The sequence below is a fragment of the Puntigrus tetrazona genome, chromosome 3 (assembly GCF_018831695.1).
Source record: "Puntigrus tetrazona isolate hp1 chromosome 3, ASM1883169v1, whole genome shotgun sequence".
Taxonomy (NCBI): domain Eukaryota; kingdom Metazoa; phylum Chordata; class Actinopteri; order Cypriniformes; family Cyprinidae; genus Puntigrus; species Puntigrus tetrazona.
In genome coordinates, this window is record NC_056701.1 from 14,373,292 (window position 1) to 14,400,009 (window position 26,718).

The following is a 26,718-nucleotide window of genomic DNA, read 5'->3' on the forward strand; positions in this document are numbered from 1 at the left end:
TTTGTTTAAGTCAATGAGGTCCGATGACATTCTGCGAATTATCTCTTTTTGGGTTTCACAGAAGAAAGTTCTAAAGGTTTATAGTGACATGAATGTGACAGATTTTCCCTTTAACGATAGCAAGTATGCAGCGTTGCAGTGCTGCTCTTCTGACGTCAGCAGCGGTCCCCAATCAAGCTGGCCAAACAGACAGCGGGTGAGCTGAAAGAGCGCTTCTGTTTGTCCTGCACGCTCTTGCTCTTCCCCCCTCTTTCCTCTTTTAGAGCGATGAACATCCCTTGCTTCGCTCTTCCGTGTTTCTTAGGAGACACAGAACTTTCTTTCTTTTTGTTTTTGACATTCACGCTGTGCCTTGAAGATGTTATGACACTAGGACACCCGCCCACTGCAGCTGTTGGGGTGAGGAGCAGGGCATCCTGGGAAAGAAACACAAACTGGCAGGAGTTTCTGGCACAGACTCAGTGTTGTTAATGTATAACGGTAGAACCACAGAGCTTTGAGATGGTATTTCCCCCACACCCTCTACGGTGAGCCAAAATCTTGCGCTATGCAGGTCTAAATTGAAGTTTAATGTTTTGTTGTTATTTTCGTTGGAGCGATATGGGCAAAATAAACCCGATTTTCCATAACGCTACATTTGTATTTTTCCCCTTATGTTTTCAGTTTTTAGTCTTAGTTTCCCAGCAACACACGGTAACTGTTACGCAAACATAAAAACGGATTGCATGATACCTTGAAATTTAATATAAAAAGTCAAAGTGGTGGTCTTTCAGGCCACTCGGAAAATTAAAAAAAAAAAAAAAAGTAAATGAAGCTTGTTTTGTTTGGCTAATCCTGCCTGTCCCTAAAAGTCCCCTCAGGGTAGAAGCAAGGGAAAAAAACAAAAAGCACACAGACGAACATCTGCTTCAGAGGCCCGTGGTTGGCAGAGCAGCGGCATTTCCGCCCGCTTACTCAACCCCATCTCTTGGGACACGGGAACGGAAGTGAGCCACGGAACGAACCCATCACGGCATCTCCTGCCCGGATGATTCATCCTGCTCCTCATCCCGGAGCGCTCTTGCCAGAGGTCTCGCTCACACGCCATACCTTTCCCAGCCTTCCTAACCAACTCAATCCCCCACTTAAGCTTTATTAGATATTATATGAAACAGACAGACTTATTTTCAGTGCTGTGAACTCTTTATGTGTCTTGTGGAAGTGGTTCATAATGGAAGATATGACACTGAACAAGAATTCGGATGTTTGGCTTCCTGAAATTCATCTGAATTTGAACTCTGATCTTGCCTGAAGCCCTACAGACGTCTTTAACGTATGAAGAAATGCACGTACACCACATTAGCAAATGAATGAAAAGCGTGGGCCACGAATGGCCAAGAGTGAGTTTTAATGACACCTCTGCTGAGCCTGTCCAACATTTATGGTGCCTCTCCACCCTGGTTAAACATTAATCGAGTCTCATTATACACACCCCTTTTGCTCTGTAACACACTTTTACCTTGTTTCTCACCTCCATCCAGCTCTTTTAACTCCACTTTTCCTCTGCCAGGGACCTCAACCAGTCCATCTCCTTATGCCAAGTAGACTTACAACTTTCCCTACTCCCTACGCCATCATTGTTAATGTGTGTGCGTATGTACTAAACTTAGAAGCTCTAGTTGTAAATTGTGGGTTGCTGGTTGTGAAGCGTCTTGCCGCTGACCTGGATAGCGTTTCATAGATTTAGTGCCAAACCTTTCACATGCACCTTAGAATACAATAATATTTCAATATTTATCTAACAGCAGTCATTATTACATTCAAATAGCATTACATTTTGCAATGTTTGATCTTGTGACGGACAGTTTTTTAAATATGTCAGAAGCTTTAGGACCTCTAGATTCATAAGATTTTGTAAATGTTTTGAATGAATTTCAAATTTTACTTGATCAAAAATTAAGTAATTAATTAGTAACCTGTTAATTTATTGAAACATGCATATATTTTTAGATTTGTGTATAATAATGTACGTGTTGTGTGTGTGTGTGAATATATATATATATATATATATATATATATATATATATATATATATATATATATATATATATATATATATATATATATATATAGGCTACACAGTACACACACACATATTTATGTAAACTATTATTTATTTTGGATGCGATTTAATTGTGATTAGTCAATTTGACAGCACTGAAACTTTGCTACATTTCTTTCAGGATTCATCGATGGAAGTTAAAAAATAACATTATAAATGTCTTTACTGTCTCTTTTGATCAATTTCATACATTCTTGGTGAATAGACTTCATATTTCTGTCCTATTGTAGGAGCATACAGTATATTAGACATTTTTATGACTATTATGGTGACTCTTTTAAAACTAAGAAAAGATAAGGCCTAAATACAGAATAACTACTAATGTAAAAAGAAGAAGAAATGTTTGTTGTTTCTTTGAAAGAGTTTGTGTAAGAAAAGAACCGTCTTCCTGACTCTTTAGCCTCATGACCCCCAGCAGCCCGCAGCCCAGCACGGAACGTTCCTCCGAGGCCGTGCCAGGGCCCTGAAACATGATGCCACATAGCGGCACAGACTTACTCTCACACACACACACACAGAGGTGCGTGTCTGTGAAAGAGGTCAAGGTGAGGGGGGGCTAGAGTTACAGCTGATGTGGGGGAGTCAGACTGAGTCAGTTTACAGCCGGGATCGATTCTGATAAACCTCACAGAGTCACTGGACCAAAGGGCAGAATCAGAGCCAATGCATACCAGTCATTAACGGGAACCCGCAGGCGAGCCGAGCGTGGCACCGCAGCCTGGACCTGCCAGTGGGTGGGCGTTTGAAAGGGGTCAGATGGTCATCTCAGTGGGTAGAAATACATGGTTGTGTAAATGAGCCTCTTTGTAATTTTCCTGGAAATCAACTTTAACTAGAATCCACTCATAAACAGTATTTATTGCAAATTGTGGCGTGCTCGCTGCCTGACTGGAGAAACACTGCTTTTATTGACTGCAGGACCATTCACAAGAAAATTGCTGGCAAAATGGTAGGAGCCAACTAATCTTTCAGGACACTTTCGTGCATGTTTTTTCTTAGCCATCGCCTCCCAGAAGGTATTCAAGGCTTAACTATGTGTGTATTTTGGTTTAATAGTGTTGACAGAAGCAACACAGTTCAAAGCAGGAAATGTTTCCCTCTATGTCTGACATTGGTTTCTCTTCATCACTTCATGTATGCCATTTAAGGTATAGCTCAGCCAAAAAGAAAAACTCTTTCAACACCCTCGTGTCGTTCCAGTCCTGTATGACTGACTCTCTTTTTGTGGAACTCGAGGATATTTTGAAAATGTTTTTTTCTATACAGTATAAGTGAATGGAGAATGAAAAGTCATGCAGGGTTGACATGAGAATGACTGGATTTTTATTGAAATATTCAGGCTCAAGTAGTACATGTCAGGTAGAGAGGAAACTAAAGCTGACATCGGATCTTTGCGCAGGGAAGGACAGTGTGGATTTACTGTCCACTGGGTGTGAAGGGGCTAAATGCTGGCTGTGGGACAGTTTGTCCAGAGGGGCTGGGTGGGGCAGAACTGGTTGGTATTGCATATAGATGGATTGAGCACAAATTGTCGGTTCTAAGAAGAGCCCATATTCTGAGTTTTACAATCTACATGCAGCAGTCAAGAGCCCCGGATTGCCAAGTGTTTGTGCGTTTGAATTCACCTCCAAGTACTACAGAAGAGGTGCTGTTACTAAGTGCACTTATTCATCAAAGTATGTGTCTGATAATGACCTAGTGACAAAGTGTTAGCCCCCGTTAAAAATCTTACATTTTTAGTAATGTAGTGATGAAAAATGGTAAAGTTCCAGCTGACCAGAAGTAGTGTCACATCTTCTATTCTGAATTGTGACATGCATTGGCAAGAACTGCCCTCCTGTGGACCCTGATAGCCTTGCTGTTGCACTAAAGGTGTGATGGGTATGAATCCCTACTCGAGAACCTTTCCCAATCATATCCCATTTTTCTGAGCGGTAATGGTGATGCTTGGCTTTTCTAGCTTAATTTAAGAATAATAAAGGGCAATGGGAAATCCAAATTTGGCCTGCTTTTTGATTGTGTGTTTGTGCGTGTGGTAGTTTCAGATCATGACTCTGTGTCATGTCTCAAATAGGAAGTGTGGTCACTTTACATCGGTTTACATCTGCAAACCCATGGGGTTTTCTTCAACCAAGGGAGACTTTTAGGATCCAGTAAATGACCGTATTGCTCACAGCTTGGATTAGGTATTTGTACAGTTGCTTGACAATTACCATACAAATTACATGACTTAACTCATCATTAGTTGACAATTATGAACAATGAAACACCATACAGTCGGCTGACTGCCATTATGACCAATTGCTACATTTTCTTTTGGTTAGCCACGTTGAGCCACATCAAAGACTTTCCAGGTCATTCCGGTTAACCTTTCCTGCACCCCTCCTGCAGTCCAGAGCTCTTTTTTTTTCCGTCTTCCCCTCTTTAATATGAGCTCTGAGATGGGGAAGGGGAAGCCAGTCCTGAGGAATGCACTAAAGAATCCGGACATCCCTGGAACCGTACCCTACCATGCTGTCAATCATCTGTGCAGGCGTCAACGTCCAAAACATAGCTAGTTTTTGAGGCCACTGCTAGCACATTGTGCAACAGCGGAGTTGAATGCTCGGTTACTTTGAAGGTTTTCACCATATGCTGGCATTAGATTTTTGGTGTGATGCCAAGCCATAATTATTTATAATGATTCATAATTAAAGACCAGCTGTTTCATGACTAACCTATTTTTTCCACCTGCAACGGAACAGCATGTGTTTATTTAATGTTTAAAAAAAGCGCATATAACACTAAAACAATTAAAAAATATTAACTAATGTACTGTATATGGAAAATGTAACACAAAACGCCCTGATGTGTATTACTGATGGCACAAATAAAGGGACTAACTTGTCACACAAGGTCTGTCTTTTTACACTATCTCCCACTAAATTATGAAGTAATGCACAGTTTTTCATTGCAAAAACCATGCATTTGACAGAAATGTACAATCATGTTACAGTGTGATGCTTAACCATTCACAGTTTTTAAGCACATATAATAATGTAACTTGTGAACCAAATTAACAGCCGTTTACTCTAGATTTTTCTTTTTACATTTGGTATCGAACACTGAAATTTTGTATCATGCCAACCCTAAACTAAAGTACTAAATAGAACCATATAATGTGTGTTGAACATATCGAAAACACAGGAAGTGAAAGAGACATTCTTCATGTACTGCACATCCGACGAGAATATCTAGCAGAGTTTACTGGAAGGGGAGTTAGAGATCAATACCTGCCAGATGCCCATGTGTTCTGTCCTTTCTCTTTTACAGGGGCAACTAGAGGTCACTCTGTCTCAGCCCACTCGCACAGCCAACGGCACACCCTGGTGAGTTCAGCCATTAATGATGTTTAATAGGATGTGTGTGTGTGTGTGTGTGTGTCTGTGTGTGTCTGTCCTACATCTCCCTCACAACCTGGACAGATAGATTTGTCAGTGCATACAGTATATACCCTTACACAAAAGTATTGTAGATCCTATCGGATAGTAATACCATCTTATTTTGATATAAATATCATAGAGAATTATCTCTTATGCTCACCAAGACTGTGTACATTTGATCAAGAATGCAGGAAATCATTAATATTGTGTAATTTTGTTGTGCTGCTTAATTTTCTTATGAAAACGGTGTTGCACGCTTTTTCAAGAATATTTGCTGAATGGAAAGTTTAAAAGATCGGCATTGTTTCAAATGTACTCACTTGGCGTATGTTACACAGCCACTTGTAAGGCAATGGCATGCGAGGCTGCCTGACTACTGTATGTCAGCTTTGGGTGTGCCACAGCACAAAGAATCAGGCACACATACAAAATGTTTTACCATTAATCATCAAAAAATCAAAAAGTGCAAATGAGCTGAAATTTTATTGTATTATAAAGAGTGTGGATCCTTGAATCTAGAGGAAGTGCGTGTCCTATAGCAGGTTGAGATTTGCAGGAAACCTTCAGCCAGACGGTGACTCAGACTTTTTTATCGCATGTAGAGGTCGCTCAGTCTCATCACGGATTAGAAACACACGTGCTGTCATCCTGAGTGCTTTCTGTCTCGCTCGGCTGACTGGATGTGGAATGTCTTGGCAGTATTCTTGAGTAAACGGTATTATTTTTAGCAAAGGTCAGGAAGACTCTGTCACCATATCCGAAAGAAAGCATTGTCTTAGTATCTGTCGCTCTTAGTTTTTTTCCTCCTGCTTTTTTTTTTTTTTTTTTTTTTTTTTTTTTTTTTATCTCAAACTGAAGAACATTTTGCTCATTTTTGGCTTTTCCTTTTGCCAGCTGTTCTGCATTGTCAGCCAATTAAGGGGTCAAACTTGACAGGTCACAGCTTGGTGCTAATGTGTTTCCCATGTTTTAACAGCTGAGCACCTAGACTTTCATGGTTAAAATCTGTTGTTGTTTTTGAATGAAATATTTCTAACCTATTTTTTAAAAAGGGTCATTAACTGAGAAACTAAAATTCCTTTGGACTTCTGACATATAAGAGGTCGTCCTGCAAGCTTCAGAACTAAGTACTCAGAACTGTTAAGTTTCTCATTAATTTAAAAACAGCTTAAATTGACGGCAGCTTGTGAAATGTACAACTCTGTGATGTAATGGTGTGGATAAGCACCGCCTCCGCAGTAGATCAACGCCCGCCTCTACATCTCGGTCCAGCCCACTGGTTCACGCGTGTAGTTTTTATGAGATTGACCAATGCACAGGTCTATGTAGAAACCTAGTGATAAAGATGACGGTCAAAACGATCAAAAACAAGACAGAAAATCGTCTATTACTTTTAAGTTATGTCTATTTAAGTGGACCTAAAAACAAAGGCAGTTCATGACCTCTTTAATAGTGATTGTAAATAATTGTTTGCATTTTAATTTTCAAATGAGAAAATGTAATCTTTTTTTGGATGCTTTGTGTGGTAAAATTGGATTGTGCTTGATTCGCACACACGCGCGCACACACACACACACACACACACACACACACACACAAACACTTACTTAGCTGTCTAAATAATACCCTTAATTAAATTATTATAATTAACAAAAAATTCCTAGAAAGTAACCCAAATATATAAAATGTCTCCAGGGGGTTATTTTTCACATTTCCTTTTTTATGGACAATTTTGCTTTCCAACATGGGAAATTGTGCATACATACATTCATAGTGTGTGTGGGAGTTTAATGGATAACTGGGTTATATTAGCTTTTATTGTGATTGTGTTAAGCATTGATTAATCAGGCTATTGATGTCTGTTACTGTAAGTCACATTGAATTGGCAGTAAAGGTTACACACAAAATAATCTCCTTGATTCAGCAGACATTTATGGAGAAACACATAAAATATGTTTGCCTTCTTTTTACCTTTCCTTCATCCCTCCATTTCTTTTATCAGTTTCCTGTCAGTGTGGGCCACACAGATGGTTTGGGTTAGCAAGCTTATGCCACCGAGAGCGTCAGGGAAGGAGGGTTACACACACAGTGCTACTTTGCCTTCATATTAACCATTCTGCCTGGCAGTGTTACCAACCAGAGTTTCCAGTTCCATGACGTTATTCCACTGAAAACATACAAAACATTTGAATTCACGTCTCCAACCACAAAATGGTTTCATACGGCCACCTCACACCTTTATCCTTAATTCTTCACATCAGGTTTTTTTTGGGGGGATGTAATATTATTCTATTTTTTAATTTCATTTTGACATGCTACACCACATCTAACTGAAATCAAATTATGTGCCATTTTTTGTTTGCCTTTTATTTTTAATAGAGTTTAAAGAAGAGATGGAGAGGAGAGGGGAACAGGTTAGGAAAAATCAAAACAAAATCTAGAAGCACTGTTGGGAAAAAAGCTATGTTTCTGACATAAAATTATGTGAATAGATTTCTATGTATTTCATGTCTAGATACATTATCATTTATATGTTTGCAGTAAGTATGTTTTTAAAAGAAGGCTCTCATGCTTTCGTCAAAAATACATTAAAAAATGGTAATATTTTGAACATTATTACAATTCAAAAATTCTACTTTAATATATTTTAAAATGTATGTAAAAAAGTTAAATGTATGCTGACCTGCTGCTCAATAAACATTTCTTATTATTATCAGACTTGAAATGGGTTGTGTTGCTTAATACTTTTGCAGAATATAAAAAAGAAAAACTACATTAATTAGAAATTTTTTCTAACATTATATATTTCTTTTTCTGTCACTTTTAATTTAGTTTAATGCATCCTTGAATACAACCATTAATTGCAATTTTTAGATGTTTCCTAATAACCCCAAACATATTTTATAGTTTAATTGTGCTCATAAAGTAGTATCTTCAGCTGCTCAGCTGGTTTCCAGGTAATTTTAGTTTGAGGCTCTCAATGTCCAGGTAAAGTTTTGTACTTAAAATGTAAGGAGAGAGAAGGTTTTGCAGCCGGACTGCACAGGTTTCTCAGGGAGAATTTGCTTTCACTTCCGTAAACAAGCACGATTTGCTTATTTTCCTTTTTTTCCCTCATCAAATTAGTGCTCGGATTGTTTCATTTTACATCTCTCACCAAACAACAGCTACATTCCCTGCAGCGCTTTCCAAATGTCCTTCCTGTTCTTTCTTCCCCTCTCTCAACTCTCAACCATCTTAGTATGAGTCGAAAAGATGTCCATGCCTTCATCCATATGTCAGTGTAAAGACAACATCCCACTTGACTGACAGTTTGGCTTAATATTTTGTCTAGGCTGCTTTCTTATATTTGTATTTTCTCCTTCACGACTTCCATATATAGATTTGGACAAAGGCACACTCATTTTCCTCTCCTCCTTTTATTATTCCTGTCATTTAATCCTGTGTGACAAATTGCTTCCTGCTCTGCTCTCCCTCATACAGGAAGTCGACTCGCAGGCCCCTCTTGGGGGCCGCTGCTGTGGACTCTGGGAAAAGAGTGGGCAGCAGTGGGTAGGATTGGGATGTGTTTGATTGGACAGCTGTGGAAACCTTGTAGAGACACACACACACACACACACACACTTATCTCACAACTCTCACCTCTTTACAGATCCTCTGCACCAGTCCAAACCTGCGTTCCAGCTGTGACTATTGAATAAACGTCTACTTTACTATTTCCAGACTTAAACTTCAAACACGCCTCCACATCTAACACGCACTCACTCACACGATCACACAATACAAATCTGTTTATAAATTTAAATCTTCACTCTCATATTGAAGAGAAAACGACAAATGAGACCTCTAAATGTCCCCCATGATTCTATTACATGCCATCTATTACATATTACATGTTTAAATAGAAAGCAAATGGACAATCCAAAATCCAAGTTGTGAGTTTAATATCTGCGAAAATTGCGTTAAGCATTTCTTGTCAAATTTGATCATTATAGAAAAGGAGGGAAGTAAATAAGCGACTCGGCACTTCAGAAAGTATTTGATACGAAAATATAAGATGTGAATTTTTTAGTCACTTAGCTAAAGTCTCATGACGTGAATTTATTTGGTGAGTTTTCTTACTAAATAAAAAAACGTCTTATTAAAAAAACTGTATCCGCCTCAAGTGAGCATATCCTTTTTTTCTAGCATTTTGTAAATTGTCTTATGAATTTTTTTTTTTTTATGAATATCGTTTTGAATTTAAATTTATCCCATACTGAAAAACAGTATTCGAGCCATGCCGTTCACATAAATTTTATGGTTCTACAATTACATTTTTATGTTTCTAAATTAATCGTAGGAGTAACATCTGGGACAAAGTTGATACTTGTATGAAAAGGCAATTGAGAATTCCATAAAGTCTCTTAAGCAATCACAGATCAGTGTCTGAGCAATAAAATGTTAATTCGGGTAAACATATCCACACACTCTGTAAACATTCATAATAACTTCATCATGATACTCCTTAATAGTTCAAAAATCTTTTAAAACAACCGACTCCATTCAGTCAGAATGGCAAGGTCTCATTTATTGCATGCTATTTTTAATAAAGCAAGTAATATTTTCTTGAGGGCGCGAAGGTTTGGCGTACTGCCATGCTGATGTCACTGTGCGCCACTCTTATCCTATATAATGGATCAAACAGTCACACCATGCCAAACCCTGTGCTTTATCAGTGCCTTCGCGTGTAGGTGTGGCATTTCAAGTTCAGACACACAAAAACTGTGTGTGTGTGTGTGTGTGTGTGTGTTTTCACTACTGCGCACATATACTTTTGAATGAGACGTGATCTGCTTCTTGTTGATCTGGAGTTGCTATTGTTAGGTAATCGACAACATGATTGTTTGACATGTTATCTGGCTCCTGGGGTCCAAGGTGCTTCTATTGATCTAGAGTGGCTCATTCACTCAGAAGGGCACCACTGTTTAGACAGCCAAAGGCCAGCTACTGTAACCCTCACTTCCTGCCTTTCTTATTGCTTTCTTTAGCCACTAACTATATTTTCCCAGAGAAAAGGTAAATAACAAGGTTTTGTGTTCATGCCCGCACTTTTAACAAAGGTTCTTCAGCCCCATTAGAAGCTATTCTGTTATCAAGAGCAGTTATTTACTGTGTAGGCATCTTAAGTTGTATATGTTATGGTTCTTATATTAAGTTATCTGTCTATCTTAATTTTCCCATCTATCATTGTATCTATTAATCTGTCCATTGCTTTATCTGTGGTTCTAAATATATATAATTTTTAAACAGTATAGTTCACTTGCATTAAAACTATTGAAAAAAAAATCATGTAATGTTTTTCTCAAAAAAATGTATAGCTTCAGTTGGACTAAAGCATTAATTCCGCATAATTTAAACACATTAAGCCGATCCATCTATCCATTTATCTACTTGCCTACATACCCACTTTGCTACATCCCAGAAATCGCTTTATTTTAATCTCTTATGTAGCAAAAACTTTGCCAATGCATATTGTCGGTCTGCTTTTGCAGTCGTGCCGCCGTGTCAGTGCTTGTGCTTGCTGTTGGAAATTTTGTAGTGCACACTCTGTGTTGAGTATTACAGGCTCCTGTACTGTCATGTCCTGAACAGAGGTAAGAGATAATCCGATGAGTCAGTGTTTCATATCTCTCTATAGCCTTCAAGTTAAATGAGGCGTGCGCCGACCTGGATCAGTCATCACCTGCTGCTCCGGTTTTTCTGTTTCGCACCAAAATATCTGTCCTTTTAGTTCACCGTTACAGACCTCCATATTCATAAAAAACATTTTTAGTTTTACTGATAGTCTAGACGGATAGTAAAACAGTTCCAGCCCCAGAGACATGAGTCATAAAGCTCATCTCCACTTTTATACCCCATATCAATCCATAAGATATCTTACTGCCCTCTGAAGTCTCTATATAGCAGAGCGTGTTTGTCCGTATATGTGCGCTGGTCTCATTCCAGCGGCCTCTAGCAGAGATAGACCTCGGCTCGTTTTATCTGTGTGTGTATGTGTGTGTTAATACTGTCTAGATTAGGATGAGGGTTATTCTCATGCCTGCAGGACAGAGAAGGTTTTTTGTTGAAACCAGATTGTTGATCTTGATTCTGCTCTGATCCATGAACCGGTTCTGGCAGGTTCTGACTGGCTGATTCCAGCCCTCACAGCTCCTGCGATGGGAGGCTTCCTCTTTTTGTGCTGCCTGCCTCTCTCTCCCTCGTTCTCTCTCTCTTTCTGATGGATGTCTGTAAACTCTTGACTCCGTCTGAGCTTCAACTTAAATTAGAGAGTGATGCAAATCCACAGGGATCTACCACTGCATCTCCATTACAGACACGCACTTGTAAACAGACCTGTAAATAAATGTACAGAACACTGATAGGGTTCGAGATATTCAAAGAACACACAAATATTCAGACACAGCTATCGTATCTGAGGTCAATAAAGAGGCAGCATACACTTAGACCAGACTGGCAGGTTTCAAAATAAAGCTTCAGAGAGACTGGAGACCAGAATGTAGAGCAGATATTTAATTGTACATATTCATATTATATTTTTACATTTTAAAGGACCTTTTTGTCATTTAATGATAGCAGTTAATAATTAATAGCAATTTTTCATATTGTGCATTAAAATGATGCCTAAATTTCTATGTAGCTTTTAAAACAGTTGATGTTAGTGACGATCGCTAGTTACAAACCATGATGCAAGATCATCAGCATGAGGAAACATTGCAGAGCATCAGCATGAGGAAACAAGTTTTCAGGACTCTCCATTTGATTGACTTAACAAATGACTAATTTGGGTGAGAAACAAGTAAGTCCAGATAATTGGTGCCAAATGAAGTTCTGACTTCAGATAACAGGAGATTCAGGAATGTCTTGTTTGATTAACCGACACTGTCACATTCAATTCCTCCTTTACGGCCCAAATAGTGTATGTGTGTGTGTGTGTTTTATACTGTCTGAGAGCCAGTGTTATCAGAGTGATTATCCATCCATCACTGTCTACTTCAAGGTACTTGTGCTCCCAGCATTCCCCAAAACATCTATCATTTGTTAGGTAATGGCATCCTCTGTTTAATCTTTTACCTGCTCATTACAAGCTCTTATTCTGTTCATAACAAGAGTCTTTTAGTCCAGGTGTACATTTAGCCATTCACTGACACCTTGATTTTGATCCATGTTGACGATAATGTGAGTTGTTTTTTGCAAGTAACAACCTCAGCAATTTGTGAAATTTCCTCCCTGCTGAATAATCCGTGGTCAACTGTAAAGAAATGTGGGAAAGTGGAAGTGTTTAGGAACAGCAGCAATTCAGCCGTGAAGCAGAAGACAATGTAAAGTCAAAGAGCTCTGAGGCACGTGGTGCATAAAAGCTGATTCGATGGCTGAAGAGTACCAGACTTCTACTGGCAGTGACACTGTGCAGCGGGCGCTTCGTTGAAGGAGGGATAATGGAATGGGCTAGTTTCAGGGGCTAGGCCTCTAACTTCAAAGTGAAGGAAAATCTTAATGCTTCAGCATACCAAAACATTTTAAGTAATACTTCCATATTTGTGGGGAAAGTTTGGGGAAGGTCTTTTCTATTTTAGCATCTGCCCTAGTGCACAAAGCAAGGTTCATAAAAACATGGTTGGATTAATTTGGTGTGGAAGAACTTGACTGTGAGCCCTGACCTCAATCTCATTGAACACATTACAAGGCCTTCTCCAACATCAACGCTTGACCTCACAAACGCTCAGCTGGATGAATGAGAAAAAATTCCTATTACTACGTTCCATTGTAGTATAGTGCATGTTTATAGAGCCCCAAGGGAAAGCGGACCCACCTATGACATTTTTGTCCCAGACCCTGTGAACTTTAGTGATGACTATTTGACAACTATTTTCTTGTTAGTACCTCTAGGCCACTCTTGTTCTTTTAGGCTCTTCCTAGTTCCTTCTTTGCGTGCGAGTGTCCTTGGCGTCTCTCAGTCACGTTTATTTTCAGTCTTTTCCCTGGCTGCCAGACCGATAAAGCTCTGCCTGCCTGGCCATGGTGGAGGGTGAAGGGATGTGTGTGTGTGTGTGTGTGTGTTGAGTTTGTGTGCGAGATGTGAAATGTCTGCATATATAAAGTGGTTTTGTGCTATGTTGGGGTCTGTTGTAGCAGCAGAAGTGTGATGTTGACCCCAACTTCCCTCAAGGAATGGGTGTGCATATATGTGTGTGTGTGTGTGTGTGTGCATTTTGGGGGCAAGGGAAGGGGGTCGTACAGTACTTACTGGGTTACAGTAGGCACATTGCTGACGTCTGTGCTGTTTCATGTTGTTCAGTCTGTCGGGAGTTCCTGAGGAGAAAAGAAGTCTCATCACACAGAAGAGTAAGATGACAATGGACGAAGATCCTGAGGTGCTTGTGAAGGGTGAGGAAGAAATTCTTCTGCTTAATAACTCTGATTCACCAGATCAAGTCACATTTGTCATCAAGACTGTAAAACTAAATGTATTCTATGCATGCTTTGGTGCATTTGTGTGAATTATGACCCCTCTTTTATTCTGCTTGTTCCTTGGAATCTTTAATCTCAAGTAAATAAGATTTGTACTTGTTTCGGATTTACAGCATGTAGATTACAGTTTCAAAGGTCGAATTGTGTTTTTTGCTTTATGACACTGGTAGCTTTATCTGCAGTTAATCTCAAATCTGACTCATAATTACCTCCGTATTAATCTGTATTGTTAATCTATTAACAATGTCTACACACACACACACACACACACACACACACACACACACACACACACACACACACACACACACACACACACACACACACACACACACACACAGACACATACACTTAACCATCTAAATGAAGACATACCATACATTTCTATTGTCTTTATGTAAAAATAATTATAATTAGTATAAACTAACCCAAATATACTAACATGTAATAATTAAGCAATATTGTTTACAGATATTAGTATTAACCTTTATAATTTTTGGTAATTATCAGGTGAACACGCAACTGTTTTTAAACGTTTTTGAAAGAACTATGCAAGAAGGCTGCATTTATTTGATCAAAAATATAAAAAAAGAATATGAAACTGTAAAAGTATTACTATTTATATTTCGAAATATTTTTAAGTGTTATGTAAAGCTGAATTTTCATTAGTACTCCAGTCTTCGGTGTCACATGATCCTTCAGAAATAGAATATGCTGATTTGCTCCTCAACTAACATTTCTTATTGTCAATATATATACATTCAGAATTTACATTTACAGTAATATTCAATACTGTCAAAAACAGAAACTAAACAATATTTATTTATTTACAATATTTATATATATATAAAACTCTGTGACTCCGATACCCACCATTAATACCTAATTTTGTATTTAAAAAAAACTTCAATTTTAGGAAGTTTTTGTCAGCTTTACCTCACCATTAGGAACAGTCCATAGTCCTCCGTACACACACACACGCATCAGTAATAGCCTGCAGAATTATCGGTGACACACAAATTGGCTGACACACTGCACAGTTAGACATCGTTAACCAACACTAAAGCTGCTGACCACAGATTTAAGTGTGTGTGTGTTATTCTGAGTCGTCCATGATCTCAGAGTGTGTAAATGTGAGTGCTGTGTGGTATTTGCTGCACTGGACTGGTAATAATACTCAATCACATGTAATGAGTAATAATAAGCAGGGCAGAGTAATATTAGTGTAGAGGGGTCCAAATACTCCGCCAGCCTGTCTCATGCTGGCCCGCAGAGCTGCTAAATAAGACAGTCTTCCCTCAGTCTGTCTGGCTGACTCACACACACACACACACACACACACACACACATATTCAAAGGGAAAGGTAGCAGGTGCAATGCATCTGCAAGCAGCAGCGGAAAAAAGGTAACATGGTCCGCGTGTCATGAGGGTTTACCAAAAAAAAAAAAGCACTTTTCCCATGAAATGTTTCTTGATTATTGGCTCTGATACACATTTGTGCATAGACAACAAACTTTCTGAAGGTCTGGAGGGAGATTTTATCCCCAGTGTGACCTTAACACAACCCTCTATTAAGTTGGGTGAGTGGTGGTTTGGTATCCTTCTCTCGGCTTGATGTGGACGGGCTGGTTTGTGCTGTTTCGCTCTTTTTCCATGATCACTCAGTCTGACTCTGCATGAGCGCCGTGAGCTAGCTTTTAAAGAATGATATTTCAAATGACACATCAATCTTTCTGTCAGGTTTTGAAATGGAATCTCCGTATCCTCATTTGATTGATGTTTATCATTGTAATATGGGTCTTGTTCTCTGTTTTGTTTTTCAGGCTGGCTCCTGCGGGAGGTGCAGGGAGGTTGGCTTCGGCAGAGGAGGTTCTGGTTTGTGTTGACAACAGACTCCCTTGACTACTACAGCGGCCCGGACCGAGATGCTCGCAGACTGGGCACGCTTGTACTCACTTCCCTCTGTTCGGTACTGTGGCCGGATAAACACACCTACAAACAGACAGGTAATGCATCTGCAGTTACACTTGGACAGTCTAGTCTTGCGTACGCTTTCAGAAAAAGTGTGCAAGATTGTTTTTTTTTTTTTTAGTGATGAAGATCAGTTGGAAGTTATTTGTAGACTCATTTGCTCCCTCGAGATTTACGTTTAAAGAATGTATTGATATATTGTTTTCTTCAAGTAAAAAAAAAAAAAAGATTTGGTTTATAAAGTTTTTGCAAAACATGTGGAACCCCAGGAGGACTTCTTTCACTGACCAGGACAAAAAGTGGGGAAACAAATAGTGTTAGGCAGGATTCATATTCGATTTGAAATAACACAATATTTCCCTCACTATTTTAGGATTTGCGCTCATAATAACATGCATTTTCTCATAGAGAACTGATCTTTTGTACGGATCACAGGCACAAAGAGGCCGTGAGACCTGCTGCTCTCTTGTCAGCACTGGCGTGAATTCTTTCTTGTGGGAAGACTTTGATTGAGGAAATGAAATGCAGGACTGTTTAAAAAGATCAAAAAACGAAAAGAAAAATGAAGTGAGACAAACGAGAGGCATTGTTGTCTGGGAAGATATTAGGGAATGACCAGACAGATTCAGAGTCTTAGTCATACTGTATGTGCGTTGCGTTTCACACGGCACATAGCTTGAGTTCTGAATCACGCACGCACGCACACACACACACACACACACACACACACACACACACACACACACACACACACACACACACACACACACACACACACACACACACACACACACACACACACAAACTTTCAACCAGCACCACAAAACTCTGAACTTTTCCCAGATTAGCTTTAGGGACTTTCCTAGATAAAAGTGTGAGTATGTTTGAAAGTAATGCTTTGTGTGTGTGTGTGTGTGTGTGTGTGTGTGTGTGTATGTGTGTGTACGTGTGTGTGTACAAGGGCAGCAGTTGGTCAGGAGTCATTCATTATCCAGCACAGCAGACACGATAGAAACAGTTTCTTCTTTTAACAAACAAGTTGTCATATAATATCATGGCTAATGCTTTGGCTCGTCCACAGAGTAAAACAGATCTGCTAATGAAAACATTAATAAGGTACAATTTTCACCTAAGAAATCTGAGATGTTTACAGTGGACACCAAATATTTGGGCCTGTAAATTTTTAGAACACCCACTGGTTCTGAAAAACCTGGAAATATCAGGGAATGTAACCATGAAATAGTCATAGAAATAAATTTCCAAAGCGAATATACATTATTCTGTTGTAAAGTATTTTATTTGCTAGATATTGCTCTTTGTGAGTGCTTGTGAATATTTCTCCCCAAACAGTCTAAAGAGAGAAACAAAATATCAGTTATATCCTCATAAAAGAACATCTGGGCGCATTTACTGCAGGTCTGACACGTGCAGTATGAGGTTGTCAGAATGCTGGAGCTTTAGGACGTTTGTCTTTAATCAGAAACAATATAAGCATATGTTTTATTGCCTTTTTTGCTTTTATTTGTTTATGCACTCTCCTAATTGTTAGGAGACCTTATTTTTGAATTGCTCCACTTTGTGAATGACACTTTTTGAAGAGTTGCACTAAATATGGGCCTCTTTGATGTGTATGTGTGACAGGTTACTGGAGCCTGACGGTGTATGGTCGTAAACATTGCTACAGACTCTTTACGAAGCACTACAATGAGGCGGTGCACTGGGCGTGTGCTGTACAGAAAGTCATAGACAGCAAAGCACCAGTCGAGACGCCAACACAGCTCCTCATACGAGACATTGAGGTGAGAGAACAAGCGGCGACGCAGATGAACACGACAGCATGTCAACATATATCGAGAGGGATAATAAATGTTGCAGGGACACACGCTTATTTAGAAAGGATGCTTAAAACTTAGCAGAAGTGACAAGACATAAGGCATTTATACAATTTCATATATATATATAATATGGCAGCTTAGCTCCTAAAGACAAGTTCAGGATAGCACACATATACAGACACGGTGTGTAAACCATCTAAACCCCTCCCACCATCATCTTTCTGCCCCACTATATTATTCTTAGTTTGTTGGCTAGTGATTTTACACTTATAGATGTGCTCCTCGGTATCCCGTGTCTCTGGAAATAGTTTTGAAGGCAGCGAGTAGCTCTTCAGAATAACCCTGTTGTTATGATGTAATGCCGGCGCTCTTGGATAGATCTGTATTAATAGGATGCTAGTTGCTAGCCCACAGAACTCCCCGGAATCCCATTGAGGTCGCACATAAACAGACAGACAGACAGGCAGACAGGCGTGAAAACCGCAATGGTTGAAATGTTAAGTGTCCGGACCCTTAAATGACCTTGCTGGTTTCTATAATATCTCTTATTGATAAGATAGGCTGTGCATTATATTTTCAATATAGTCTTGGCTAAAAAATTGTATGATGACCGTACAATACAATCAGCTCTGTTTTGGTGAAAATGTTGCACTCTTAAGTTTATATATGTATGTAATATTTATTTTAACTCTCACAAACTCATACATACATACATACAGCATACTCCTGGTTACTGACAGGAAGTCTTGTCACGTTTAACTGCTCTTAGGTTGGCTTATTATGTCTGTTACATGCAAACATCCCACAACAAACATAAACTGCCCTGATTCATCCTTGAAATGTACAAAGCAGCTTCCATTATACACACATACACAGAGCAGACCTTGACCAGAGTTGTCAAGTCCATCTGTAAACTGAAATCTGTTTCCCTTTCATTTATCCCCCCTCGGCCGTTTTCTGAAACGCAAGCATTTCCATGTAAAACATCATTTCATCATTTCATTACGGACCCCATAACAAAGTGTTCATGTGTTTATGGGGATATAATGATACACAGAGTCTTGGGTTTATTTATATACCAGCGAGTTTAATTGACCTTGCATTGCTTTATGTGTGTTGTTTTGTACAGGAGAATAAATTCAATCCAGAGGTTGTAGAACACATCTACGAACATAATCCCATCCTGAGGTACACGCAGAGCCCCCTCTATGCCCCACTGCTGCCTTTCCCCTATGGCAGCCTGCACCACACACGTGAGTCAAACACACTTACATGGCATGTATCACATATACACACACCACTGCTCATGTAAAGAACATTTCAATGAACCAATCAGATTAGACACACCCCCTCTTTCCACAACCCTGCCATTTGGTGTGATCATGGTCATCAAGCAATATATTTACCTGTCAAGCAGAAGCAAAGCAAACTCGGCATCTGTTTTCAAGTGCTTTGAAGCTCTCAGCTTCCTTTAAAACCTTTATGAAGAGAAAACCTGTATTGATGTGGAACTATTACTTTATGGAATATTGCTGTTTTAAATGCTGAATGATTTAAAAGTGTCATATCCTGAAAATCAGACTTTTTCCATGTTTGAGTGTTATAATCATACCTGCGGTTCATCTGCCAACCCAGAAAATGTCAAAATGAACAACCCAGTAATTGTTTTGGTAAGCCTTTCTCTGCACGCTTGTGAAACGAGCCGCTCCGATTTATGTTTTTAACAGAAACGTGGGTGTATTTGACATTTTCAATACAAGAAGACTTGATCTTGATCAAATATACCTCATGATGGCAAACAAATTTCACAATTTCTGTACAATACTGACTTGAATGTCGTTTGGCTATCTAAGCTGTTCCTTTGCAGCTCTACAAATTAGTCATAAATAAGTTTATCTATCTTGCTCTCGGCATCTGGTTTACTGTGTATAAAGTCAAAAGGCAAAAAAGCACCTGATTGGACAAACAAAGATTTTTATTTGACCATTTACAGAGACATGGGTGTCATGTTCCAGGACAGTTATTGAATAAAGTCTCAAGTTTGAATCTTTATTGACTACAGTATACACATTTAACATGCCTCCTCTCACTTTTCTTTATAGATATGGCAGGCAAAGGCTACACTTCAATCCGTGAAGAGGCGGTGAGGCTTTTTAACTGCCTCCAGCAGTTAGAGTCGGCCCGCGAGCCCATTCCTCTCATACAGGGGATCCTGCAGACCTGCCTCGACCTCCGGCCGCTCCGAGATGAACTCTACTGCCAACTTATTAAACAGACCAGCATAACCAACTCCAGTGTCCAGACTCAGCCGAATCCGCAGCTCAGATACTGGCAGCTGCTCACCTGCATGAGCTGCACCTTCCTGCCCAGCTGCAGCATACTCAGATACCTACGTTTTCACCTGAAGAGGTGCGTTACGCACATCACAAATCTATATAGTGTACACTTAAAACCCACCAGCCAGATCTCAACATGCACACATAAACGTTACCTAGAAGTCCCCGAGTATAAACACACACAACAGCCTCCGGTCCTGCGGTCGAGTGTGTAGGAAATATGGGCTGCCTGAGGTTGACTGGATCGGAAAGTGCACTTCCTGTTCGCTCGTTCTTTTCCTCTCCCCGAGGGGTTGGGAAATGACACGATGCTTTCTGCATCCCATGGCTAATTGACTCTTAAAGTACTGCCAGGCCCAGAGGATAGACAGAAAATAAGAGAATGGCTAAATAAACGAGTGTGCCGTGAGGAAATGGTGCGCTGACCACAGGGCTTTGATTACAGAGGCGGCTGGTGTAATGGAAACGGACGAGTCTCTGTTCTCCCGAGGCCCCCAGACGCTTCCCGCATGTGTTTACTTAACACAAATAGGGCCTCTGCCGTGCATGTGATTACAAAGTGTCTGACACTACATATCACAAATAGACAAACTAAAAAAAGAGGCCACACAAATTCTCTCCGATTTTTTTTTGGAGGGAAATTTTACGGTTTAGATGCGAAATTATGTAAATGGTCCTTAAAGTCCTTTTCTTTGGCTATCAGGGTTCAGAGTTTGAGTGTGGACCCGGAGGTGGAGAGCTACGCGTCCTTCATAGCCCAGGCTCTGGAGAAGACTCGCGGCCGGGAGTGTGTGCCCTCGTGGGAGGAGATCCAGGGGCTGATGGGAAGGCAGGAGATACTGTGTACTGTGCACTACCCTGGACCAGGCTGCTGCCAGATACCGATCACCTCGCACACCACGGCTAATGAGGTATTGCATCAACCATTTCCTCTACAGCAGGGGATGGGAACTTTAAGCCCATATGCCACCTTTGGCACACAAAGGATTAATCATTAGCATGCAAGTAATAAGAACCAAACAGACATATTTATTTAAGTGCATTTATTTATGTAATGTTAAGTTCTGTTTTTGCTATTACCCTTCCAGAAAAATGCAAGATTATGTATTTATTTATTAATTTTCTCTGTTACTTTAACATTTTACTCTCGTTTGAGCATTTGTTGCTATTAGAACTAAAATAATTACTTCTGAATCAGTTGTTGTTCTTTTATAAATATTAGATATAAATATTAGATGAAAAGCTTATGCTTCAGAACTATGTGACTTTAAGTTTGGGCACTTAAATGACTAACAGTGAAAAGTGAACTAAAACTAAAATAGAAATAAATTAGAGCTAAACAGAAATATTATACAATTAGTAAACTAATACAATGAATAAACTGTAAAAATGAAAGCTAATTCAAAATAGAAATAAATACTATAATAGTTTAACAATTAGATTTTTTCTCTGTCCAGGTCGTGAGGAAGATGGCGGAACGCCTCGGGCTGCAGGACAGCCGAAACACGTTCGCTCTTTTCGAGCAGAACTCGTGCTGGGAAAAAGCTATCGGGGGCAACACAATAATTGCAGATGTCATCACCAGGTTTGAAAAGTAAGCATTTTGATTATATATCTTCAACCTGTTGTAATATGTGTAATACAACTAATGTACTTGATCTAAAGTTCCACAGCACTATAGTTTATTGTACATGGTACCATGTTTTTTTTTTGAACATTTAAACAATAATTATACTATGGTATTTTTAAGTACTATGTAAAGATCATGTAGTCAGCACCATGGTATTTGTCAAGTTACAAAGATCTTACCATCCATGATAGCGCCACAGTACAGTACAGTGTGCATCTGTGTTTTCATCATTGATTGATTCACTTTCCCAGCACTTTAGCACAGTTTAACCAACCCCCCACCGAAACGCACACACACACACACACTGTGAGAATGGACAAGCAGCTCTTTATTAGTATTCAGTGTTCCAGTAGGCATCTCAAGGTGAGGCTGATGTCATTAACTCATGTGGAAAGAAAAACGGAGGAGAGATAAGCCAAGCCAGCCAGAATTCAAGGCATCTGCTTTATTCTGGGAAGTGTGTTTGTGTGTTTTTGCTCGTCGCAGTGCCAACTCTTCCCAGAAGTGGGTTCATGGACACACGCCTAGGCTTTCTCTCACACTCATACGTGTGTGCACACAAACAAACCCGCTCGTACAAAACTGCTCACACAGCAGAAAAAGTTTAGCAAATCAGGGTGAGTCATATGTTTCGGAATGATGACACTGTTATGGTGATTTTAGTTGTGTGTTTAGGAAGCGTTGGTGGATTTAATTTGTTGCCGCCATGCACTGCCTGACAAACCTCCTGAGTTACTTAAAGACTTATAGTTTAAGACAAATACATAGTTTTAGGGTGCTTGTGGGGGGTTCTGCATGTTCTGATTCACATGCATTTTCCATTAATGAACCTCTATCTTTGTCTTCCAGTTTGTCAGCTAAAGATCCAGACTCTGACTGCCAGTGCAGACTCTGCTTTAAACTCTACTGTCTGCTGGACACCGACAACATCAGTACAGACAGTATTGAGTACCTCTTCCTGTATGAGCAGGTAAAATGAGACAGGCAGAGACGAGCAGAAATAAGAAAGCTAAATTAGGGATATGAGTCATTTTATTTCACGGCAACCATATATGTCATTAGATTTAAATGCTCTAAATAAGGTCTTTATATCAAAAATTTTGACACTGTAGAAATTTTATGATTCTCGTCACCAGTATCAATATCACCGGAAACTACCCCAAAAAAAAGAGCTCACTGACTGAAGACAAGTAAACAGTCAGCGGGTGAATATGAATTAAAAACTGAATACAAGCAATAGGACAAAAAAAACTACAGTAGAACAAATAAATTAGAAATGATACATTCATTGTATAAAATAACCAAATGTATAAAAACACTGCAAATTCTTGTCCTGTATAAATTAAATATGTATTTATTTTTATTAAAGCTATATAAGCTATTAACTTCAATGACAGACAGCAGGAATATTAAGACAAAGAAACAGCAAATATAAATATAAAGCAGCAAATATAACTTCAGTATTCGGTCTTTGAGCTCTCTTTCACTGCTGAAAATCCCTTTTGAAAAAAAAAAAACTAAAACTTTTTATGTAACCGCAATAGAGAAAATCTCTACCAGTTAATCGTGTCCACAGTTATTCCGCCCACCCTTAAGCTCAATTATTGAAAATCATGAATTTTTCAACATTCATGCTGTTAATGAACTGAATTAAATTGAATTGAGTCTTCAGTAGAGCTGTTTATCGCTTGTTTTATGAGAAATTAAAATTAACTTTACTTATAGTAATGGAACATTTAAAACTGGGATTTTCCAATTCTTCATCTCTGTTTGTTTAATGCCGACTAGTTTCACACTTGTGTGGACCGATGTGTGTATAATGTCTTTATCAGCCGAGTGAAAAGCAAACATACAAACACAGCACACTAGTGAACTCTGTAAACTTTCCCTCGATTGACTCCCTTCTCCTCTCTCTATGTCTCAGTGTCATGAGATGGTGGTGCGAGGCCAGCTGCCGGCCTGCGAGGATGACCTTCTGTCCCTGGCAGCGTTGAGACTGCAGTGTCTGCTGGGAGATTTCAGCGCCCTCTCGCCGTACCCGCCCCTTGGAGCAGCTCTTTCCCGCTGAAGTGGTGGAGGCCCGGGCCCTACTGGCCCCTGTCGATCCTCCTGGCTGCCCTTCGTTCCCCGGGGGTCTGCTGGCTGGGACGCTGTGGGGACACAAGCGGCGTCAGGAACAGGACCAAAGACTACGGGCCAGACTAAGGGAGGAGGGAGCTGTGGTGATGTCAGCCATTTTGGAGCGCTGGAAAGCCCTGGCGGCATACAGTCGCAGAGACAGCATGGCTGCCTATCTCACCATCGCCCGGCAGTGGTCAGGGTTTGGCTGCACGCTCTATGAAGTAGACTTTTACATTGTGAGTGGTTTTCTCTGTTCAACATTTGATAATAACAAGAAATTTTTTAATGATTTCTGAAGTATCATGTGACACTTAGTCTGCGCGAACTGGATGTTTGCGACGGATTTACTTCTGCATTGTGACCTACTTTAGAGAGAAACAGAATATTGAATGAGTGAACTAGGGATGCAGCTTTTGTTTTTTGTTTTTTACGGAGAATTAATTGGATGTAGTAAAATATGCGTTGGAGGGGCGTGGTTAAGGATGTTATGCTCATGCCCAAAACCGTCAAACTGATGTCATCAGAGAAGTCCCGTCATTTCAAGGGGCATTTTCAAATTTGAATTTAAAATTTTTTGACTTGCACGGATTAATTGTGCACAACAAAAATAAATTTAGTTAATTATTTCATGCAGACTTTAGTACTGGAGTAATGATGCTCAAAATGCAGCTTTGCCTCAAAGGAATAATTACATTTTAAAATATATTATTTTAAACAGTTATTTTAAAGTGTATAAATATAATAATAATTCATGTTAGTATTTTCTCAGATACAACAATCTGAAAATCTGTAATCTAAGAGTGCAAAACAATTCTAAATATTGAGCCTTTAAAATTGTCCAAATTAAGTTCTTAGCAATGCATATTACTCATCAAAAACAAAGTTTAAATAATTTATGGTAAGAAATTTACAAAATATCTTAATGGAACATGATCCTAATATCCTAATGATATTTGGCATAAAAGAAAAATCAATACTTTTGATCCATACAATGTATTTTTGGCTATTGCTACGAATATACCCCAACGACTTAAGACGTTGTGGTCCAGGGTCACGTATAGAGGCAGTCTTAATGAGCCTAAGAAACAACTTTCAAAAACAAACATTTGTACCAGCAGACGATCAGAGCTGTGTCTATCATCCTCCTGTTCCCCACAGAGCTCGACAGGAAGCTTCTCTCAGAAGTTGTGGCTGGGCGTGGCAGCTTCCTGTGTGTCTCTGTATCGTCAGGGTGAGGCTGAAGCACTGGAGTCTCTGCCAATTGGTCAGATCTGTTCCTATGGCGTCTCTGATAGCAACACATTCAGGATCACAGCAGGAGACCGAGATCTGCTCTTCGAGACCTCCAAGGTAAGCGTGCAACATAGCTGTTATATCAGCAATATCCATAACTTGTGTCATAACCAAGGCAAAGTGACTAAAACTGAAATACAAAAAAGTGCTAGTTTAAAATATGAGTAAATGCTATAATATTATCTATATAATACTAAAATACTAGCAGCCACAAAACCACTCACAATATCTTTGCATCGGGGAAACACCACTCACATTTCTTCAGAAAATCTACAATATTTAATGAATAAAACTATTGCTAGAGAATTTTATATACTTAGATGCCAGGTATACCTATAGTTTTACTGTAGCTATAATGGTGAGATGTGGGCATACTGTTAGGCCACAGTTCTCCAGATATAGTAGGGAATATACTCCTAGCCAAGGCAGAGTTGTGTTAACTTTTAACATGCATGACATACATACGAAAGAAGCAACCTTCGATAGCTCTAAACTAGAAAGTGTTCATATCACAAGTAATACAGACCTCCTTCCAGTACTCGAGCAATACAGGTCAGACCAGCTGTGTGCTCACATGTGGAAACACTGAGACAACCAGTCTATCTTCTCCTGATATTAGCTGGAGGCTCACACCCATCCTGTGCCGTCACTCCTGTGCATGAATCTCTCTAGTTTTCATACCACGCAAGAACATCTGTTCACACATAAACTGTTTATAACGGCCAGTCATCTTCAGTCATCAAACGCTCGCCTATAGCTATTCTGATCCATAATCGCTCCTATTGAAGTCATTTTATAACGAATGAAAAATGTTAAACGCAATAAACAAGTGCAACTATTAGTTTCTGTTGATTTCATTTAAATTAACTTATCTTTTCTCTGTGATTTCGTGAAATATTACTGCAGTTTAAAATAAGTTTTCTATTTCAATATACTTTAGAATGTAATTTATACCTGTGAAGCAAAGCGGAATTTTTCTGCATCATTACTCCAGTCTTCAGCGTCTGATGATCCTTCAGAAATCGTTCTAAATATGCTACTGGAAACCATTGTGTCGCTTAATATTTTGTAGATACTATGATATATATGTCTTAGGATTCTTTAATTAAAAAGTTAAAAATAATAATTTTAATATAAATGTTGTGTTATAATATACACTACAATTTGATTATTAAATTTCTTTTGATTTATTTAGTTTTTTGCAAGGATGTATAAATGGATAAAAAGTGGCAGTAAACAGTTGTATTGTTAGTAAATATTTCAGTTTTAAATAAATGCTGTTCTTTTTCATATATCATAGAATAAAAAAAATGTGTAAAAAAAAATAAGCAGCACAACAATAAGCATATTATGATTTCTGAAGAATCGTGTGACACTGAACACTGGAGTAACCACTGAAGAAAATTCAGCTCTTTGAATCAAAAGAATACATTACATTTTACTGTATATTACAATAGAAAGGTCATGTTAAATTGTAACATTTCACAATATTCC

The 26,718-nt window shown here is 39.1% G+C and overlaps 2 protein-coding genes across 2 annotated transcripts in view; both read left to right on the forward strand.

Moving 5' to 3' along the window:
• LOC122341305 (pleckstrin homology domain-containing family H member 3-like) overlaps positions 1-23,854 on the forward strand; it is a gene marked incomplete at its 3' end in the record, with an annotated part of 28,051 nt that extends 4,197 nt beyond the window's left edge. The window contains exons 2-11 of the mRNA XM_043234669.1: positions 5,414-5,469; positions 13,865-13,953; positions 15,862-16,044; positions 17,651-17,808; positions 18,974-19,097; positions 19,947-20,253; positions 20,884-21,091; positions 21,638-21,774; positions 22,660-22,780; positions 23,735-23,854. Of these exons, the coding sequence (XP_043090604.1) occupies positions 5,414-5,469; positions 13,865-13,953; positions 15,862-16,044; positions 17,651-17,808; positions 18,974-19,097; positions 19,947-20,253; positions 20,884-21,091; positions 21,638-21,774; positions 22,660-22,780; positions 23,735-23,854 (1,503 nt within the window). The remainder of the gene's footprint in view (positions 1-5,413; positions 5,470-13,864; positions 13,954-15,861; positions 16,045-17,650; positions 17,809-18,973; positions 19,098-19,946; positions 20,254-20,883; positions 21,092-21,637; positions 21,775-22,659; positions 22,781-23,734) is intronic.
• A 4-nt stretch (positions 23,855-23,858) lies between these two features.
• The window catches only part of LOC122341695 (unconventional myosin-X-like), a 4,745-nt gene continuing 1,885 nt past the window's right edge, over positions 23,859-26,718 (forward strand). Inside the window, exons 1-2 of the mRNA XM_043235239.1 lie at positions 23,859-24,167; positions 25,090-25,281. Coding sequence (XP_043091174.1) covers positions 24,036-24,167; positions 25,090-25,281 — 324 coding nt within the window. The 5' untranslated portion in view covers positions 23,859-24,035. The remainder of the gene's footprint in view (positions 24,168-25,089; positions 25,282-26,718) is intronic.